A 23193-nucleotide genomic window follows, 5' to 3' on the forward strand; every position below is an offset into this window, starting at 1 on the left:
AGAGCTTTGCACTATACACTCTATTGACATTAATGATATGTTTACATTTACATTTTCTGCATTTAGCAGACGCTTTTATTTAAAGTGACTTACAGTACTGTGACAGTATATTGTCTGAGCAATTAAGGGTTAAGGGCCTTGCTCAAGGGCCCAACAGTGGCAACCTGGCTTGAGGTAGTGGTGAGGCTTGAACCAGCGACCTTTTAATTACTAACCCGGGACCTTAACCGTTAGGCTACAACTGTCCTACATATGTAAGACAGATACAATATCTTACACACACACACACACACACACACACACACACACACACACACATCTAAGGGTAATTTTTAGTATCTCCAATTAACCTGACTGCATGTCTTTGCACTGTGGGAGGAATCAGAGCTCCCAAATAAATCCCACATGGACACGGGAAGAACATGGAAACTCCACCTGGGAATCGAACCCTGGACCTTCCTGCGGTAAGTTGACAGTGCTACGCACCGAGTCACTGTGCCAAACTTATTAATAAATTTATATTTGAAGCAAAAACCCGGACCGCTCCAACTGGGAATTGAACCCAAGACCTGCTTGCTGTGAGGTGACAGTGCTACCCACCGAGCCACTGTGCCACCCTTTATATTTAAAATGTATTTCTATAAAAATGTATTGTATTTAATTTTAGAAACAGTAACATGCTTAGGTAACAAGTAACAAAGCTTAGGTTTTAGTGTTCTAGAAGGCTCTAGGGATAAGTAATACATAATAACATCAGAAAGTGTACAACTAGGTTGCAATGTTCTAGCAAATATTAAATTATGGACAGGACCATGTTTCTATTCCTCAGATAAAAATAGTTTTAATTAGTAAAAGAATTTACCTTAATAATTTTACTACCAGCTTCATTCTTACTTCTAGCAGCATTAAGCCAGCACATGGAAAATAATTGAAGTTATCTAATCTAGTGAGAAACAGACACTTTAACGTTTGTGGAGAGTCGGGTGTGTGTGTGTGTGTGTTGGTGGTGCACTACTCTGCAGCCCTGCATAAGCTTGGTCCAGCACCTCCCACTGAGAGAGCCTGCTGCTGTAATTGAATGTCGCACCTGTTCCTGGCAGGTAGAGAAATTAGCCAGCAGGGGGCAGAGTGATGCACACCACAGCACACCTTTACCACACCGAATAGCTAATCGTGCAGGTGTGTGTGTGTGTGTGTGTGTGCATGTTTTGTCAGTTCATGTGAGTTTGAGGGCAAAAAGAGGTAAAAACTGAGGCATGGCAGAGTTTATTGCTACGTGTGTGTGTGTGTGTGTGTGTGTGTGTGTGTGTGTGTGTGTGTGTGTGTGTGTGAAAGAGCGAGTGCATGTGTGCTTGAGGGCAAAAAGATGCACAGAGAAAGTCGTAAAAGAGTGTGTGATTGTGTGTGTGTGCATGAGTGTGTTAAAGTATTAGTGTGTTATAGAGCAAGCAAGACAGAGTGTGAGATTCAGAAAAGTGTGTGTGTATGCATGAGTGTGTTAAAGCATTAGTGTGTTATAGAGCAAGCGAGACAGACAGTGAGAGATTCAGAAAAGTGTGTGTATATGCATGAGTGTGTTTAAGTATTGTGTTATTAAGCAAGCAAAACAGACAGTGAGAGATTCAGAAAAGTGTGTGTGTGTGTGGGTGTGTGTGTGTGTGTGTGTGTGTGTAAATGCATGAGTGTGTTATAGAGCAAGCAAGACAGCAAGAGATTTAGAAAAGTGTGTGTGCATGAGTGTGTTAAAAAATAAGTGTGTTTTAGAGCAAGTGTGTTTAAGTATTGTGTTATTAAGCAAGCAAAACAGACAGTGAGAGATTCAGAAAAGTGTGTGTGTGTGCATGAGTGTGTTAAAGTATTAGTGTGTTATAGAGCAAGCAGGACAGACAGTGAGAGATTCAGAAAAGTGTGTGTGTGTGTGTGTGTGTGTGTGCGCATGAGTGTGTTAAAGTATTGTGTTATAAAGCAAGCGAGACAGACAGTGAGAGATTTAGAAGTGTGTGTGTGTGTGTGTGTGTGTGTGTGTTAAAGTATTAGTGTGTTATAGAACAAGCAGGACAGACAGTGAGAGATTCAGAAAAGTGTGTGTGTGTGTGTGTGTGTGTGTGTCTGTGTTAAAGTATTGTGTTATAAAGCAAGCAAGACAGACAGTGAGAGATTTAGGTGTGTGTGTGTGTGTGTGTGTGTGTGTGTATGTATGAGTGTGTTAAAGTTGTGTTATAGCCAGACAGTGAGAGATTCAGAAAAGTGTGTGTGTGTGTGTGTGTGTGTTAAAGTATTGTGTTATAAAGCAAGTGAAACAGACAGTGAGAGATTTGAAAGTGTGTGTGTATGAGTGTGTTAAAGTTTTGTGTTATAGCCAGACAGTGAGAGATTCAGAAAAGTGTGTGTGTGTGTTAAAGTTGTGTTATAGCCAGACAGTGAGAGATTCAGAAAAGTGTGTGTGTTAAAGTTGTGTTATAGCCAGACAGTGAGAGATTCAGAAAAGTGTGTGTGTGTGTGTGTGTGTTAAAGTATTGTGTTATAAAGCAAGTGAAACAGACAGTGAGAGATTTGGAAGTGTGTGTGTATGAGTGTGTTAAAGTTTTGTGTTATAGCCAGACAGTGAGAGATTCAGAAAAGTGTGTGTGTGTGTGTGTTAAAGTATTGTGTTATACAGCAAGCAGTACAGTAAGAGATTCAGAAGTGTGTGTGTGTGTGTGTGTGTGTGTGTGTGCATGAGTGTGTTAGTATTGTGTTATACAGCAAGCAGTACAGTGAGAGATTCAGAAGTGTGTGTGTGTGTGTGTGTGCATGAGTGTGTTAAAGTATTGTGTTATACAGCAAGCAGTACAGTGAGAGATTCAGAAGTGTGTGTGTGTGTGTGTGTGTGTGTGTGTGCATGAGTGTGTTAAAGTATTGTGTTATACAGCAAGCAGTACAGTGAGAGATTCAGAAGTGTGTGTGTGTGTGTGTGTGTGTATGAGTGTGTTAAAGTATTGTGTTATACAGCAAGCAGTACAGTGAGAGATTCAGAAGTGTGTGTGTGTGTGTGTGTGTGTGTGTGTGTGCATGAGTGTGTTAGTATTGTGTTATACAGCAAGCAGTACAGTGAGAGATTCAGAAGTGTGTGTGTGTGTGTGTGTGTGTGTGCATGAGTGTGTTAAAGTATTGTGTTATACAGCAAGCAGTACAGTGAGAGATTCAGAAGTGTGTGTGTGTGTGTGTGTGTGTGTGTGCATGAGTGTGTTAAAGTATTGTGTTATACAGCAAGCAGTACAGTGAGAGATTCAGAAGTGTGTGTGTGTGTGCGTGTGCATGAGTGTGTTAAAGTATTGTGTTATACAGCAAGCAGTACAGTGAGAGATTCAGAAGTGTGTGTGTGTGTGTGTGTGTGTGTGTGTGTGTGTGTGTGCATGAGTGTGTTAAAGTATTGTGTTATACAGCAAGCAGTACAGTGAGAGATTCAGAAGTGTGTGTGTGTGTGCGCGTGTGCATGAGTGTGTTAAAGTATTGTGTTATACAGCAAGCAGTACAGTGAGAGATTCAGAAGTGTGTGTGTGTGTGTGTGTGTGTGTGTGTGTGTGTGTGTGTGTGTGCATGAGTGTGTTAAAGTATTGTGTTATACAGCAAGCAGTACAGTGAGAGATTCAGAAGTGTGTGTGTGTGTGCGTGTGCATGAGTGTGTTAAAGTATTGTGTTATACAGCAAGCAGGACAGTGAGAGATTCAGAAGTGTGTGTGTGTGTGCGTGTGCATGAGTGTGTTAAAGTATTGTGTTATACAGCAAGCAGTACAGTGAGAGATTCAGAAGTGTGTGTGTGTGTGCGTGTGCATGAGTGTGTTAAAGTATTGTGTTATACAGCAAGCAGGACAGTGAGAGATTCAGAAGTGTGTGTGTTAAAGTATTATTGTGTTATAGAGCAAGCAAGACAGACAGTGAGAGATTCAGAAAAGTGTGTGTGTGAGCGCATGAGTGTGTTTAAGTATTGTGTTATAGAGAAAGCAAGACAGTGAGATTTAGAAAAGTGTGTGTGTGTGCATGAGTGTGTTAAAGTATTGTGTTATACAACAAGCAGTACAGTGAGAGATTCAGAAGTGTGTGTGTGTGTGCATGTGCATGAGTGTGTTAAAGTATTATTGTGTTATAGAGCAAGCAAGACAGACAGTAAGATATTCAGAAAAGTGTGTGTGTGTGTGAGCAGAGAAAAGAGGAGAAATAAAAACAGAGAAAGGTCGAAGGTTATTCCTGTGAAATGAGAATTAGCATTGTGTTAATGTGGACTAGCAGCACTCCAACATTACGTCCTGTCTGTTTGCAGACGGCTAGAGGTTAAAAGCAATGGTAGCAAGATTAGCTATAAGAGTTCTACATACATACACTTATATGTACATGTACACACACAGAAACACAGACACACACACTCGAGTGTAGTGAACGTGACAGGGTTCCTGGTGAGCAGCAGTTCCCTGACAATATCTTCACAAATAAATGCTTGCACATCCTTTTTTAAGTTAAGGTGCTAATCAATCTAGGTTAGTAAATAATGTTAGCTTCTGAAGTGATAGCATCTCTGTGTGCTTTCAGATTAGCAGATTTACTCCCTTATTTTTAATGTTTTACTTTGTTATTGTAGCTAACTACCAAGCATGCTAGATATATATTTACAGTGTATCACAAAAGTGAGTACACCCCTCACATTTCTGCAAATATTTTATTATATCTTTTCATGAGACAACACTATAGAAATAAAACTTGGATATAACTTAGAGTAGTCAGTGTACAACTTGTATAGCAGTGTAGATTTACTGTCTTCTGAAAATAACTCAACACACAGCCATTAATGTCTAAATAGCTGCAACATAAGTGAGTACACCCCACAGTGAACATGTCCAAATTGTGCCCAAATGTGTCGTTGTCCCTCCCTGGTGTCATGTGTCAAGGTCCCAGGTGTAAATGGGGAGCAGGGCTGTTAAATTTGGTGTTTTGGGTACAATTCTCTCATACTGGCCACTGGATATTCAACATGGCACCTCATGGCAAAGAACTCTCTGAGGATGTGAGAAATAGAATTGTTGCTCTCCACAAAGATGGCCTGGGCTATAAGAAGATTGCCAACACCCTGAAACTGAGCTACAGCATGGTGGCCAAGGTCATACAGCGGTTTTCCAGGACAGGTTCCACTCGGAACAGGCTTCGCCAGGGTCGAACAAAGAAGTTGAGTCCACGTGTTCGGCGTCATATCCAGAGGTTGGCTTTAAAAAATAGACACATGAGTGCTGCCAGCATTGCTGCAGAGGTTGAAGACGTGGGAGGTCAGCCTGTCAGTGCTCAGACCATACGCTGCCGCACACTGCATCAACTCGGTCTGCATGGTCGTCATCCCAGAAGGAAGCTGACGCACAAGAAAGCCCGCAAACAGTTTGCTGAAGACAAGCAGTCCAAGAACATGGATTACTGGAATACCCTGTGGTCTGATGAGACCAAGATAAACTTGTTTGGCTCAGATGGTGTCCAGCATGTGTGGCGGCGCCCTGGTGAGAAGTACCAAGACAACTGTATCTTGCCTACAGTCAAGCATGGTGGTGGTAGCATCATGGTCTTGGGCTGCATGAGTGTTGCTGGCACTGGGGAGCTGCAGTTCATTGAAGGAAACATGAGTTCCAACATGTACTGTGACATTCTGAAACAGAGCATGATCCCCTCCCTTCGAAAACTGAAGGGAGGGGATCCAACAGGATAACGACCCCAAACACAACCTCCAAGATGACAACTGCCTTGCTGAGGAAGCTGAAGGTAAAGGTGATGGACTAAACCCAATTGAGCACCTGTGGCGCATCCTCAAGTGGAAGGTGGAGGAGTTCAAGGTGTCTAACATCCACCAGCTCCGTGATGTCATCATGGAGGAGTGGAAGAGGATTCCAGTAGCAACCTGTGCAGCTCTGGTGAATTCCATGCCCAGGAGGGTTAAGGCAGTGCTGGATAATAATGGTGGTCACACAAAATATTGACACTTTGGGCACAATTTGGACATGTTCACTGTGGGGTGTACTCACTTATGTTGCAGCTATTTAGACATTAATGGCTGTGTGTTGAGTTATTTTCAGAAGACAGTAAATCTACACTGCTATACAAGTTGTACACTGACTACTCTAAGTTATATCCAAGTTTTATTTCTATAGTGTTGTCCCATGAAAAGATATAATGAAATATTTGCAGAAATGTGAGGGGTGTACTCACTTTTGTTATACACTGTATATATTTAGTAATGTGTCAAAAGTATTTGGACACCTCAAATTGAGCTTGTTTCAAATCACATTACAAAACTAATAGTATTAAAATAGAGTGACCTCTGTGTGATCTTTTCTGCTTTAACAACAGCCACTTTTTAGAGAAGGCTTATTACAATATTAGAAATATGTCTGTGGGAATTTGTGCCAATTAAGTCCATTTATAAGATAATTTGTATGGCTGAAGACTGGAGATGTTGGTCAAATAGCCTCAATTGATGTTCCAGTTCATTCCAAAGCTGTTCAGTGGTGCTAAGGTCAGGGCTCTGTGCAGGTCACTGGAGTTTCTTTAAACCAAGCTTTTCATCATGTGTTTATAGATCTTTCTTTGTGCACAGGGGCACAGTCATGCTGGAACAAGAAATGGCCTTCCCTAAACTCTATAATGTCTTTTTACTACACCTTTTAGCAATTATTGTGGCTGAAACACATGAATTTAGTATTTAAAAGGGGTGTCCCAATACTTTTATCCATATAGTGTGTACACATACATACTTCTTATCTCACTTTACCCTGCCGCCTGTGCCAAGCTTCTTCCATTTCGAGATTATTAAGGCAAAAGTGTAAATTGTGAGCCCTTATAGACCCATGTGTACCTTTCAATACTATGTCAAATCAATTCAACTTGTACAAGCTGGACTCCAACTATGTTTTGCACAACCAGGATGTACCTGATAACAATTTAAACCACATGAAGGGTCTGAATACTTTTGTCATTCAACTTTCAGAGCTAGTGTTTGCTTTAACTGAAGTCTTTATCAGTTCAATTTTCCACAAATGACTGAAGAAAATAAATGGTGTGTTTTAGATAAGCAGGATATTTTGTTAATGCTGCCATGTCAGAATTATTCAACCCTAACATCATATTGCTGATCCTAAAAAGTCTGTATGACCTAAAGTTGGTTACAACATGATTAAACCATTGGGACTCAATAATGTGATCCTTAATGGGCTTCAGCTGTGATGTGTTATATAAACACCACCCAGAGATTCAAATGTTCAAGATGTGTTGCAACCATGGTGAAAACTAAGGAGTTTTTACAAAAGCTGAGAGAGGAGATCATTTTATTGCACCAGAGGGGTATTGGATATATAAAGATTTCCAAGACTATAAACATTACTAAAGACACCAGTGGGAGTTCTGGTGTAGTAGCAAACCTTATGGTGTCTGGCTGTGGGAGAAAGCCGAAAATGACCAAAAATCACAGAATGACCTGATGAAGGCTGGAACAAACGTATCAGTAGCAACTATAAGAAGATCTATTAAGTGACTTCATGGTAGGGCTGGGCGGTATATCGTGAATATCGATATATTTAATAATACTTTTTACACTATGTTAAAAATGGCCATATTCGAAATATCGAGTATGTCTAGGATACACAGGTTATTATTTGAGAACATTTAAAACAGAGCACAAGTGATGCACATAACACTTTCTCTAGCACAAAAGTGTTAGCGGGTGGGCACTTTTTCGGGATTTTTTTGATGCTCATTTATTTGAAGTGAAATGGACAGCATAAATGTGAGATTCTGCTGGTTAGTTTGATATAAATATTTTCAGTATGAATACAAATACAGCCTTATAATAATACAACATATAAACACTGTAATTGTCAGAATTGATCAGAACTACAATGTTTTGTGTTTTTAAGATTACTTGTAAACCAACTAAGCTAAAATACGAGCAGTGGGCTGCCATTGTACTTTAAGTTTACATTATATTGTATCGTATCGTATATCGCTACTTCTCCAAAGCATATCGAGATATGAGTTTTTTAGTCATATCGCACAGCCCTACTTCATGGTGCACACTGCTCTTGACCATGAAGCACAGGAAGGGTCGAATAAAATACGCTAGAATGAATTTGGATAGGCCTGCAGAGTTCTGGGACACAGTTCTATAGAGTAAAGTATCAAAACTGGATGCGTTTAGCCATATGGATTAGCAGGTTGACTGGTGCAGGAAAAGCAAGGCTTATGACCAGAAGATTACTATCCTCGGTCAAGCATGGAGGTGGGTCAGTGATTATGGGTAGATGTTTTCTTCTGTTGCAGAAACCTGCAATTTTTACTGTGTAAGTGGAATCAAGAATGATCCAGCATGTACTGAGACTGGGGATGAATAATAGTGCACATGAACATTTGTGAAGATGGAAAATTGATTCCATGTGTCTATAAATATTATTTAAAACTGTTGTTGTATATTGTCATTTTATTCTATACACATCAACATAACACCTTATAAGGTAAGGAAGGTTAAAATTATTATAGGGTAAGGAAGGTGTAATACTAGTTAGCTATTTCAATACTCATTATTATACTTTTTATTATTATATGTACAGGGTGGGCCATTTATATGGATACACCTAAATAAAATGGGAATGGTTGGTGATATTAACTTCCTGTTTGTGGCACATTAGTATATGGGAGTGGGAAAACTTTTCAAGATGGTTGGTGACCATGGCGGCCATTTTGAAGTCGGCCATTTTGGATCCAACTTTAGTTTTTTCAATGGGAAGAGGGTCATGTGACACATCAAACTTATTGTTAAAATAACGTAACTTTATTCTTTCATGAGTTATTTATGGATATTAGCTACTCACAAATGGCACCCTTACAAACTCCAGCTGCTGCAGCATCTTAACGAGGATGACCCAGATCGGCGCACTGAATTTGCAGAATGGGCAAAACAAAAATTGGAACAGGACCCTCAGTTTACACAGAACATTTTGTTCAGTGATGAGGCAAACTTTTATGTGAATGGTGAAGTTAACAAACAAAACCACCGCTATTGGTCTGACACTAACCCACATTGGATAGATCCCTCCAAGACTGTTGGAACACAACAATTGATGGTATGGTGTGGTATATGGGGTACAAAGATAGTGGGGCCATTCTTCATCAATGGAAACCTCAACGCCACTGGATATTTGAAATTGCTACATGATGATGTGTTTCCCTCTTTATGCACTGAAGCTGGTACGTTCCCTGAGTTTTTCCAGCAAGATGGTGCACCACCACATTATGGGTGTCAGGTCCGAGCATTCCTAGATGAACAGTTTCCTGGAAAGTGGATTGGTCGTCGTGGGCCAGTTGAATGGCCCCCAAGGTCTCCCGATCTGACCCCCTTAGACTTTTATCTTTGGGGTCATCTGAAGGCAATTGTCTATGCTGTGAAGATACGAGATGTGCAGCACCTGAAACTACGGATACTGGAAGCCTGTGCTAGCATTTCTTCTGCGGTGTTGCTATCAGTGTGTGAAGAGTGGGAGAAGAGGGTTGCATTGACAATCCAACACAATGGGCAGCACTTTGAACACATTTTATAAGTGGTCAGAAACTTGTAAATAACTCATGAAAGAATAAAGTTACGTTAAAACCAAGCACACCATTGTTTTTCTTGTGAAATTCTCAATAAGTTTGATGTGTCACATGACCCTCTTCCCATTGAAAAAACTAAAGTTGGATCCAAAATGGCCGACTTCAAAATGGCCGCCATGGTCACCACCCATCTTGAAAAGTTTTCCCCCTCCCATATACTAATGTGCCACAAACAGGAAGTTAATATCACCAACCATTCCCATTTTATTTAGGTGTATCCATATAAATGGCCCACCCTGTATATTTATTTAATTTTAGGGATGTAACGATACACTCTACTCACAATGCGATACAATTTACAATACTGGGTTCACAATTCGATTTTTTTAAATTGAAAAAAAATTATGACAAAGTTTCCTTTTATTATTTCTCTTAAAAAATAAAATAAAATACTGTATTTGTGCTTATTTTTTATTTATCTAAATAATGAATGTCCTTTTATTTCTGAGGTAGGTACAAACTATGGCAAATAATGCTTATTGTGTAAAAAAACTGAAATGAAATTTTAAAACAAATCCAACATTAAATAAATAAATGAATAATACAAATAAAGTATCCTCACATAAATAAATTTGGCTGGAAAATCCCCTACCTGGCAACTTTGTGAAGTGCCATCAACCAGGCAAGGTGAATAGTGCCAGTGCCCTCTGCTGTTTAAAGTGAATATCAATTCATCTTAAATGAATAACCGATTTGAATTGTGGCACATGTGCACCGATTTTTCTTGTGGTGCATCATTACATCCCTATTTAATTTACTTGGTTTTACTACGGTACTCATATAAAGGTTTTTATTTACATTTGGCTCACTAGTTATATTTATTTCTTCTGCTCCACTGATTTATTTCATCAGAAGCTAAAACTAAGCTTATTTGTTTAGTTCACTTCAGTCTGGCTAATGACCTTGTGACTCATCAGCAAATGACCTTGTTGTTATTACAGCTGATTTAAATCATGGGTGTAGCATGTATGACATCAGGGTGAACCACCACAGTCACCACACTGGCATACACATACACACGCATACAGACTCACAAAAACACACATACCGGTGCTCGGGGGATAAACCTGACATCCTGAGGACTTTAGACCTGTAGTTTATTAGTGGTGAGTAAAAGCAGTGAAATAGTAAGACCTCTACAGCACAGCATAGTTGTGTTTGTGTGTGTCGTGTGTTTTCAAGTAAAGATTCCTTACTGCAGCTGACGTGAACACTGTTTTCGAGCAGTGCATCTTTATTACAGCTCACTACACTAGCTTACTGTCTTTCCCAAAGGTCTACTTTCAATTGTACTGCCTGTCCGGAGAGCCCTATCTGTGTCTGAGTCCAGCTCATTGAAATTCATAAGCACCTGTGCACCCTTGAGCCCTTTATCTTTAACAATACACACACGCATACACACATTTTTTTCCATGTGACTGTGTGTGTGTGTGTGTGTGTGTGGGATCAGTCCCACAGGGAATCAATTCTTCCAGCACTCTCTGTGTAAATAACATGCATGGGGATGAGGTACAGAGCTGTGTGTATATATTAGGGGTTTAACAATACATGGTAGTGTGCAGAACTTAATTATAGGCTTTAAATTTGAGACTTTCGACATGTATAGTCCATAAAGTCCATAGTTAATGTCGGCTTACACTAATGTCAAAAGATAGAATCTCCTCTTTTAAGCATTGAGCCCTGTTACTGTTTCTTTTAAGTTTAATACTTTTAGACTTGCACCACAGTGTTCACTAATGAACAGATGGGTGCAATTTGAAACACAGCCTTTGTGCGGGCTTGTTAACATGGTGTTGTACAGCCGTAAAGCTGCAAGGGGTCTGTCTGAAAACCTAGTGATCTCTCTACATAGACATATTTTACGTCATCATACACACTTCCGAGAAAAAGGCTGTTTACATTCTTAGGACCCTTAAAATGCTGCCTACTAAGGTGCCTTATTTTGAAGCTATAAACTGCCTGAACAATGAGGGAGCATCCAATGCTTCCTTAGCGATGAAGGCAATCCCCAGCATTCAGTGCAGCACAACTTTTCTCACAAAAAAATGACAACTATGGGGGACAATCACGGAGAAACAAATGGAGTTCTTTTTAAATATAAAATTTAATTTAATTTGTATAAAGGTGCACAAGTGTCATTTATTTGCAAATTCGGGTTTTGTTAGTGACAATTTAACCGTTTTTGGTAGATAGAGAGAGATGTTAGCTGGCATGCTAGCGGGTTGTGCTGCCCCAGCCTATTGGTTTGAATGATCTGAGGCTAACTGTGATGTAATCGCTGTCTAAGTAGTGCGTCTGAATAATCTGCCTTATGAGTTTAATGTCTTATTAAAACCCTCTCTACTCAGGCAACTGTTTAGGTAGGCAGGAGGCAGCAAGGCAGCTCACTAGGTTTTCAAACAGACCTTATTTATTGCTAGCTTCATCAAACTACTAGGTAATTTTATTTCACAAAAAATTCTGAACCACGTGCAAACACATGGTGGAGTATGTATATAAACAATTTCTATATTGTTATACCCCTAATATATATTTATGTGTGTCCGCATGTTATTGTGTGTGTGTTTAGAACTATGACAGGTTTCAAGCATAGAAGCACATTTACAAAATCCATAATCTGTTAAAATAGCGTGTGTAAATGGATTTTAATACAAATGCTCAACTGTTGATTAAATCAGCAGACAGAAAGCAGACAAAATAGTAAAGATGTATGAATGATGGAGAGCAGGAACAAAAACAGCGTCTGGTATTGAGTGATTGTTAGCAAAATGTAACATAAGCAGGAGGGAGTTATCACACCCCAGCAGCGGACGAAATAGAATGGCAAGCGTGAGAGTTAATAATACAACCATACAGATGTCTAAATAGGACATATGCATATAAATAAAGAGGCAAGATGGAGATTAGGCAAACACATGGACATTTAGCATGTTGGAAATGGGCCAGGACGGAGATCCAAAAAGGAGGCAGCATGAATGTGGCAGCTGGTTAGAGGCTTAATTAACCAGACTGGTTTAATCCCAGTCAAAGCAAGCCAGACCAGGTTTACACCCAGTTAAAGTCATGCCAATCCTTATGATTAAACTGCAAAACAGACTAACATCAAGCAATGCTAGCTAATATACTTACATCTGAATAATTTGCATTGTCTTAATCAATCAGCTATATATTTTTTATATTTACATTTAATGAATGACATTGCGGCATGGCGGCTCGGTGGGCAGCACTGGCGCCTAACAGCAAGACGCAAGGCAGGGCGGTTCGGGTCCTTTCTGTGCAGACTTTGCATGTTCTCCCCGTGTCTGTGTGGGTTTCCTCTGGGAGCTCCGGTTTCCTCCCACAGTCCAAACATGCAGTCAGGTCCATTGGAGACACTGAATTGCCCTATTGGTGAATGGGTGTGTATGTGTGTCTGCCCGTCCAGGGTGTTATTGTGTGCCTTGTGCCCATTAAAAAGCTGGGATAGGCTCCAGCACGCCCCGCGACCCTAATTGGATATACGGTTAAGAAAGTGAGTGAGTGAATGACATTGAAGCTATACAATCTAACTGATATACCAGGCAGGAACCAATCTAAGGAATCTGAAACATGCATAAACATGCATAGTCTTGTATGTGCTTGTATAAAATTTGCTTTTAATTAAGGATCATGAGCATAAAAACAGCATAAAGTGATTAAGATGTTTACTAAGACACAAGGAGACATTGGTCGTTAACTAATAGCAGAACTGGGTTGTTTTATTGACCTCTAAAAGAGGTCAAAACCTTTGAAAGAGGTTTCAAAACAGAGGAAGCACTAATCATATTAATGTACCGGCTGAGAATTGTATATTAGCTTGTCTGATTGACTATGAATTAACTTTAAAAATGTAGCAGTATAGATAACAGGCTGAATTAAATGGATTTTATTATAATTAAATGCCTTTTGTGTTCATAATTTCTATCATTAACACATACTAAGTTAGCGTAGCTTGCTAAAATGTACTCAGACAGACTGTCCAGAGAGGCAGACAACAAACTCTCCAGATTTTCTCCAGACTCTCCAGTTTCTCCAGATTTGGGATCAATTGCATTTACAGAAATTCCAAGTTAGCCACAAATGAAATACTAAATTATAATTAATTTAATAACTGCTCCCTAAAGACACATCCTTCAGGGATAAAACCCTCTATTCCCAGCGTGACCACAGCTCGTTTTAAAATTAACGCAAATGACAGTCAGTCTTGGTGTGACTGTAGTGAATAAAAATGGTCAGTTTTGGGAATAAATGAGCTTTTCAGTTTCCCTGTCCTTTCCTATTTAAGAGAACTGGGATTTTCACAAATTTGACTATGGTTTTTAGTCTGACCACTCACTGTTTACTCCATCACTGACTTACAGAAGAGCTTCCATAGTAAACATTACCTTACTCCAGTTTAAGTAAACAACAGTCCAAGAATACAAATATGCTGAAAACCCTGATAGAACCAAAGGTTGTTTTAAGTGCTTAGTAAAGAGGTGGGTTTTTAATTGTCTTTTGAAGACTCGGACAGACAAGGGAAGCTTGTTCCTCCACTTGGGTGCAAGTACAGAGTAGAGCCTTGATGCCTGTCTTCCTCGAGTTCAATCTGGTGAGACTAATGTTTTAACTACAGTGATAGACAACTATTACTTATACATATAAATACATACACATATACACGGATCAGCCATAACATTAAAACCACCTCCTTGTTTCTACACTCACTGTCCATTTTATCAGCTCCACTTACCATATAGAAGCACTTTGAAGTTCTACAATTACTTAAGTTCTACATACATTTTTAACCAGCTTTTACCCTGTTCTTCAATGGTCAGGACCCCCACAGGACCACCACAGAGCAGGTATTATTTAGGTGGTGGATGATTCTCAGCACTGCAGTGACACTGAAATGGTGGTGGTGTGTTAGTGTGTGTTGTGCTGGTATGAGTGGATCAGACACAGCAGCGATGCTGGAATTTTTAAATACCGTGTCCACTCACTGTCCACTCTATTCGACACTCCTACCTAGTTGGTCCACCTTGTAGATAAAAAGTCAGAGACGATCGCTCATCTACTGCTGCTGTTTGAGTTGGTCATCTTCTAGACCTTCATTAGTGGTCACAGGACGCTGCCCACAGGGCGCTGTTGGCTGGATATATTTTTGGTTGGTGGACTATTCTCAGTCCAGCAGTGACAGTGAGGTGTTTAAAAACTCCATCAGCGCGGCTGTGTCTTATCCACTCATACCAGCACAACACACACTAACACACCACCACCATGTCAGTGTCACTGCAGTGCTGAGAATGACCCACCACCCGAATAATACCTACTCTGTAGTGGGCCTGGGAGAGTCCTGACCATTGAAGAACAGCATGAAAAGGGGCTAATAAAGCATGCAGAGAAACATATGGACAAGTGGTAAGTGGAGCTGATAAAATGGTTGATCGTTGCATACACTTTATATATTTGTTCTTCTATTTGTGTGATGTTATTTTTAAGACTAATTCCTATTATTGACTAATGTTAAATCCAATTTAATGTTTTTATGCAATTATTTTCTTATTTATTATTCAGCCTGTAAAGAAGCTTTGGTAATACAAATGTGAATATTTGTCATGCTTGTAAAGCACCTTGAGTTTAATTGAATTAAATCGACAACTACAATCTGGAGCTAAACCTAACCTTGGGTATGTAAAGCATAGAATGAATGACAGTATGAAATGTTCTTCTACAATGTTCTTGTAATATCTTGTTTCTTGTCTCATCAGAGAGCTCAAACTTCCCAAAAGTAATATACTGCTGCTTTACTTTTAACAAAATGTGTGTCTATACCAGATTTTTTCAAAAAAGGACTTGTACAGCATTGCCTTCAAACTGTCCCTGTGTCACCTTTCAGATGAAAACAGCCTTTTCCAAATGTAATACAGAAGTAGAAACAATATCTTGGCAATGGCTGCCTCCCCTCTGAACCCTCATCCACACATGAAGCAAAGCTGGTCAGAAAAAAGTGGGGATAAAAAGGCTGGCAGTTATGGATGAAAAGCTGGAGGAAGACTATAACTGAAGAGAGAAAGATGAAAAGAGGCACGATTCTGAGGGAAACTCTGAAAACCTGCTGCTGCTTATAATGAGAACATGAGAGATCGGAGAGATATCGACCTATCGAGCCGAGGGTGAGGAGTTTGAGGCGGGAGGAAGCTGGATGGTAGGCTTTTAGCATAGGCAGAGCATGAGAGCGAGGGAAAGAGAGAGAGAGAGCAGACACTGAGGCACCTAAAAATGGGAGAGAGTGCCGGCGGGGAGAGCAAATCTGAACGACTCTGGGAAATCAGTACATCATTACTCCAATCAGACAACTCTCACACAACGACACACAACTTAGGGAGCTTCCTGAAGGAAGGAAAATAATAAAGGGGAGTGGAAGGACGAAATAGAGACAGGGAGTCGGCAGAGGTAGTGCGGAGGAGAGATTATCTCATGTCTATGGTGGAGTGAGGAGTCGCTTGGATCTGGAGGGTCTGATTAGAAATTAACTGCAAACAATAGAGGGATGAATAAATCATGGTCGATGAGATGGGGGGGGCTGCACAGGTGGGGTGGACGTGTCAGGAAAAAGATATGAAGTATGACTCAACAGTGCATTGCTGGGAGGAGAAATGACCTCCCTGCTAATGGAACACAGCACAGACCTCCATCGCTGAGCATAAAGTGACACTAGTGCGTGTGTGTGTGTGTGTGTGTGAATGTGGTGAGGTTATGATGTGTTCAAATGGAACTCATGAATAAGTGTTTGTGATATGAGAGGTAAAAACTTTATACTGAAGTATCATTTAAAGCAAGAAGTTGAAGTTGTGACAACACTGTTAGCTAGTAAGCAAGTCTTTATTACAAATAAAGGCACCAATAATAAAAAGAAACACAAGGAGAACATGCAAACTACACACAGAAAGGACCTTCGAACCCAGGACCTTCTTGCTGTGAGATGACAGTTCTACCTAATGAGATGAAAAAGCTGAAGAAACATAGTGGGTCGGATAGGCTTTCTAGGGAAGAGACCACACTCACGATCTGTCTAAAAACCTAGTGATATTTCAACATAGACACATTTTACCTCATCGTACACGTCCCTGAAAAGAAGGTACGTCTAAATTCTTAGATGCCATAAAATGCTGTCTACTAAGGTTTTTGGACTTGTTGCTGATAACAGTCTGGATGGTCCGGAGCACACTGCGTCCATTTTTCCCAAAAAAGACCTGTAATCCTAATTCATCTCACTACAATACACGTTTCCACTGTGATGGTCCATCCTAGATGCCTCAGAGCCCAGAGAAGTAGCAGCTTCTGGACATGGTTAACATACGACTTCTTTTTTGCACAGTAAGGTTTAAGTGGCATTTGTGCATGTAACTCCATAACGCCAAAGTAATCCCTTGCCCATGTGATTATATCAGCTATTGTTGAGTGGCGGTTCTTGATGCAGTGCCGTCTGAGGGATCAAAGATCACGGGTGTTCAGCTTAAGCTTGCGCCCTTGGCCTTTACCCACTAAAATTCCTCCCAATTACGTGAATCGTTTAATGATATTATGCACTGTAGATGCAGAAATATGCAAATCCCTTCCAATCTTTCTTTGAGGTTTATTGTTTTTAAACATTTCAATCATTTTCTCACACATTTGTTGACAAACTGGATCCTCTGATCATCTTTTCTCATCAGAGCCTTTCCTGGATGCTGCTTTTGTACCAAACCATGATTACAATCACCTGTTCACATCATCTGTTTGGAATCACATCATTATTTAGTTTTTTCACCTCATTACTAGCCCTAAATCGCCCCTGCCCCAACTTTTTTTGGAATGTGTTGCAGACCTGAAATGCAGGAATGGATGTTTATTAATAAATAAAATAAATTTAAGCAGACAAAACATGAAATATGTCAGGTTCAACCTGTCTGCAATTAAATAAAAGTCAAAGTAAATGTGAGAAACACTGCATTTTTATTTTATTTGCATTTTCCATACTGTCCCAACTTTTTCTGATTTGGGGTTGTAGAATTCTCTGTACTTAGGCAGCTGCCTAGATAAGCAGTAAGCAACAAGGCAGCTCACTAAGTTTTCAGACAGACCATCAGTTTAAAATGTGTAAGGCTGCCCATAGCTATTGAAATCATAGATTAAAAACTGTAATAACTTTAAAAAAGATTTATTAAAATATAGGTAAACCAGTAGCAGGTATAGTTATACACTATGTGGCACAAATGATATGACAAATGACTTAAGTAACTCATTAGGTAACATGTCAAATAACCTAAAGTTGTTTTTTGTTAGTGTGCGATGTTTCATGTGGCAGAAACACAAACATCAGTGGCTCCATCCTCTTTAACTTTTACACTGTGGACTTGACCCATAACTCTACCTAATTCACGGTCGTGAAAATCGCGTCACTGACCATGAAATGAGCCGTTTCCCACGTAATATGCAATTTGCTGTGAAATTCAAAATTTAAGGTTCGTATTTAGGGATTTAACATTTTTTATTTGCACAGCCTTCAAGTGCCTCCTGTTTACTGGTTAATGTGCACTATGAGTCAGTCCTAGCAATCCTACAGCAATTAAGTTAGCAATCAATTGACCCTTTGATGTACAGTATATATAGAAGTGTGTTGTTGTCAGTGTCTAATTTCCCTGAAAACAAGCTGAAATGTGAAAAGTTCTCTGTGGCAAAGACTAATAGGATCATCCAGACTGTTATCAGTAAAAAAGTGCAAAATCCAACATCTGTCACAGTGTGGGGGGCATCAGTGTCCACAGCATAGGTGACTTGCATATGTGTAAAGGTTTGTTTGTTCGTTTTTTAGGATTCTAACGTCATGTTTTACACTTTGGTTACATTCATGACAGAAAAAGTAGTTATTCATTACACAAGATTCATCAGTTCAAGTTTAATATCAAACACAGTCATGGACAATTTAGCATCTCCAATTCACCTTACTTGCATGTTTTTGGACTGTGGGAGGAAACCCACACAGACACGGGGAGAACATGCAAACTCCACACAGAAAGCCCCACCTGGGGATCGAACACAGGACCTTCTTGCTTGTGTAAAGATAACATTAATGCAGAGGTGTACATTGGATGTTTAGTGAAACACATGCATTGATGAAACACAAAGGGCATTTTTTCCTTAGGATGTACCAAGAAGATGCCCTGACTCATGCCAGACTGAGTGCTGAGTGCCTGACTGGTCTGCCTGCAGTCCATATCTATTTCTTTTGACAAACGTATGGCACGTTATGAAGTGGAAAATCAGACAACGACAACCACAGACTGTTAAGCAGCTGAAGTCTTGTGTCAAGTAAAATGGACACAAATTACACTTGCAAAACCGCAACAATAAGTGATGTCAGTTCCCAAATGATTAAAAGGTGTAATTAATAGGAAAGATGATGGAACGTGGTGCTAAACACGCCCATGTTTTTAAATGTGTAGGGTGACTTGCTAAATTTGCTTATATTTACAAAATACAATCAAGCTGTTGTGGTAGTGGCAGTGACAGCACAGCGGTTAGGATATTGGACTAGTAATTAAACAGTTGCTTGGTTAAACAAGACGATTACCAAGCTGCCACTGTTGGGCCCTAAACAAGGCCCTTAACCCTCAATTGCTCAAATTATAATCTGTGATAATTGTAAGTTGCTTTGGATAAAAGCGTCCACTAAATGCTGCAAATGTAAATGTAAGTTCAATCCTTTCTTTGTACCTTTGTGAGATGTTTTAATTAATAAATCAGTTGTGTATACAATTATTTTCTCATTTATACAAATGTGAATATTTGTCATGCTAATAATGCATTAAGTAAATTACATTTAATTAAATAAAATCAAGAGAATGGTATTTTTGTCATAGCAAATTAAGAATGATTGGTAGTGTCACAACCTGAACCTGGAACTATGCAAAATAGATGTTTTAAACATTTCTAATTAAACCTGTTAAACATGAGCCCATTTGAACGCAGCATTCGGTAAGCACTTGCTGTGAGTTGTCTGTATGCTTGAAAGTGTGCATATGCATGCCAGCAAGCCTGCAGTGTGTACAGAGTGACTGCTGAATGCAGGTTTGAGTGTGTGACTGAAAGCTTGACATCTTCTGAAGCATGAGAAAAATCTAGAAGGACTGTAGAGTATTGGTTATATAAGAGAACACCAGTGAGAATAGAGAGATAAATAGAGAAAGAGCGTGAAAGAGAGAGAAAGAGAGAGAAAGGAAACGAACACCGAACATGACCACTACACAAAGTGCCAGGTTAGGAACAAAAAAAAAAAAGGGGGATGAGAGGAGGGTCGGAGAGGGGAGGAAGGGGATCTGTGGTTTTTATGTTCATTGTGGTCTTTACCTTTTTGATCCACTTCTATTCAAGCATCGGAAAAAAAGCAGAAAGACAGAAGAGAAACAGAGAGAGAGAGAGAGAGAGAGAGAGAGAGACAGAGAAAGAGACAGAGACAGAATAGAGAGATCGGAAGAAAAAAACAGGTGCAGGAAAAAAGAGAAAATTGAGATTCAATAAAAGGTTGTCCTTTCTCTCGAGTTTTAAATAATCTTATTTAGTGTGTGTATGTGTACGAGTGATCATTTGTGTGTGCGTTTGTGTGTGTGTGTGCGTGCTTGTGTGTGTCTGTAGGCTCTTTAGAGAAAGGATGACTCAGGTGAAAAATGAGGAGGGAGAATGGCCTTGACTGTTTTTAACTCTGTTTCAATAACCCCATCCTGCACCTTCCTGCTTTACTTTACACACTGATCACACTCGTCCTTCTTCATTCCCTTCCTCATCAACCCCTGCCTCCCACCCCTTCAGCATCTCTATGTTTGTCCTCTGCACCAGCTTCAGGTCCTGTGAAAAAAAGAAGCTGAAAAGGAAACATGCGATGCTCCATCCTGTTGTTGCTGTAAAAAACAGAAGAAGAAAAATAGTAGAAAGAGAGAGAGAGTGAGGGAGAGTGATGGGTGGATGGATGAGTGGATGGATGGGTGGATGAATAAATGAATGAATGGATGGATGGATAGATGGATAAATGGATGAATGAAGCATCAATTATTGCAGAAACTGAATGTTCTGAGCCTGAACTTAACTAGATAGATGGAGGGATGGATCAATGGATGAATAGATAAATATATTTATCTTCAAACATGTCACATTAACATGTTGTCATGCTGACAACTGTGTATGGACAAAAATAAGGATTGGCTATAGATAGGAATTTGCAAAATATTGAGCCTCTCTGCACCCACACATAAATGTACAATTTCAATCATTTGTAAAAAGATTTAAAAAAATTTCTTAGATACAAACTGTCCAATATACATTTTTTTTATTGTCTCTCAGGTTTCCATTTTTTAATTCTTTGATATAAACAATTGGCAGTTGGTGGTGACTTTTAGATTTTAGATTGCTGATCGCCTATTGCCCTGTGTTCTCACTAGCAGCATCATCACCACCCCTGGGTGTTTGGTTGCAATGGTTTAACTAATAAATAAAATTTATAATTTAAAAATAAAAAAGTAAAGAAATAAATAATTTAAAATCATAGTGGGAATTTGCTTGTCTGTAGCGCATCAAAAAAATGTTTGTTCTTTGTGATTGCTGCTGTTTATTTGCAAAGTTATCTGTTACAATTATAGTTACAGTTGTGAATGAATACAAAAGTAAACACAAGCATTAAGGTTAGAGGCCTTGCTCAAGCTTAACCCAACACTGGCAACTGGGCTTCCACCAACAAGTGGGGCTGTTATGCAAGTTAAATAAAGTATTATACTCAATAAAGCTAATGCACTGCTCCTGAGATCAACAATATAAAGCTTGGCTTTAAACTCAGAGCAGCGCTGAGTCTTTGCCATGTGCTCGACTTAAGTTGTTTAGGGAGTGTGTTATCACGTTATAAAAGCAATAGAACACTTGAGGTTGTGTGTTATAGCGAATAACATCACGGCTATGATTTGGTCGCAGGCACGAGCCGAAGGTGAGTGCCGTAGATCATCACAGCCATGATGTTATTCGCGATGATGTTATAACAGAACTTTTATGAGCTGCTAACTGGGCTATTAAGCTAACTGTTCGCGTTACAAACACATTAATGTTCCCTACATAGTGCACTAGATTGTGTATCAGATCACGGATTTATGCTCCCTACATAGTGCACTAGATAGTGAATTAGACAATTGATTTATGTTCCCTACACAGTGCGCTAGATTGTATATCAGATAACGCATTCATGTTCACTACATGGTGCACAAGACAATAAGACAATTGGTTACGTTCCCTACACAGTGCGCTAGATTGTATATCAGACAACGGATTTAAAACGCGATCGGGAAAAAAGTCTGTGTCGCCTGCGTGTGCGTTTATGTGCATGAAGCTTGTCGTTAATGGCAACGCGTCAGCGGAGTAATACAGTTATGGTGTGAAAAGGCCGTGCTGTTATCACGAATATCAGCATGGTTAGAACGCTTCTCAACCAATCAGATTGTAAGGTCGGAACTAAATGTTGTATAAAAAATATTTATATTAATATATATACAGTATATATATATATATTAGGGCTGTCAAACGATTAAAAATTAAAAAAAATTAATCGCGATTAATCTCAGAATTTCATATAGTTAATCGCGATTAATCAAATTTTTTTTTAAAGGTGGTGGTTTTAATGTTATGGCTGATCGGTGTACATACACCAACATACACAAAAACTCATTCACAATCAACACAGTCTTGTTCCCTGGGTTCTAACAACTCCTACTAGTGACTATATTACTTGCATCTTTGCACAATATTGCATTGTTTTTGCACCTTATTCTCACCTTATTCTACCTGCTGCTATATAAACCCTACACTGCTAACTGGATATCAGAATACGTTTTTATTAGGGCTGTCGAAGTTAACGCGATAATAATAACGCGTTCCAGTGTTGCCAGATTGGGCGGTTATCCGCCAAATTGGGCGGATTTTGTTGGAAAACAATTTAATAGCATTTAAATAACACTTCTGTTTAAAAGAAAATATTCAGTTTTAAGAAGCACCAGCATTGTAGAAGGTTATTAAAAGTAAAGTCAATTTTCAATGCTGATTTGGCTTAATAGTGTTGGTCAGTCTGTATCATATTCTTGAAATGATCAAGTATTGCAAAGGAATATCTTTGAAATTCTTCCTCATAATGTTAAGGTTGCTATATTTTGGTTTTTCACTTGTCAGGGAAAATTAAGAGAGAAAAAAGCTTATTATTATCAAGCGTGTGATATATATCATTTACGTGATCTGCGTATCACGTTACCACTGAACGTCACTGAGCTGATATGTGTATCAGGTGACCAGCGGGTAGCGGCATGTTATGTTTAAGTGTGATGCTCCAAGTTGTGGATTAAGCAATAAAGACAAACACGTTCTCCACATAACTAGTGTCATTTGTATTTCGTGGTTAAGTACAAAACATAACAATGCGGGTCTTCGTGATGTAATTCTACATGGCACTCACTGCCTGTATAGGTAAATTTTTCC

The 23193-nt window shown here is 39.4% G+C and overlaps 1 protein-coding gene across 1 annotated transcript in view; it reads right to left on the reverse strand.

The window, feature by feature from the left end:
- The window catches only part of adgrl1a (adhesion G protein-coupled receptor L1a), a 349163-nt gene that overhangs the window by 78504 nt on the left and 247466 nt on the right, over positions 1 to 23193 (reverse strand). The window contains exon 5 of the mRNA XM_063015895.1: positions 20041 to 20055. Coding sequence (XP_062871965.1) covers positions 20041 to 20055 — 15 coding nt within the window. The remainder of the gene's footprint in view (positions 1 to 20040; positions 20056 to 23193) is intronic.

Source organism: Trichomycterus rosablanca, chromosome 2 (assembly GCF_030014385.1).
Source record: "Trichomycterus rosablanca isolate fTriRos1 chromosome 2, fTriRos1.hap1, whole genome shotgun sequence".
Taxonomy (NCBI): Eukaryota; Metazoa; Chordata; class Actinopteri; order Siluriformes; family Trichomycteridae; genus Trichomycterus; species Trichomycterus rosablanca.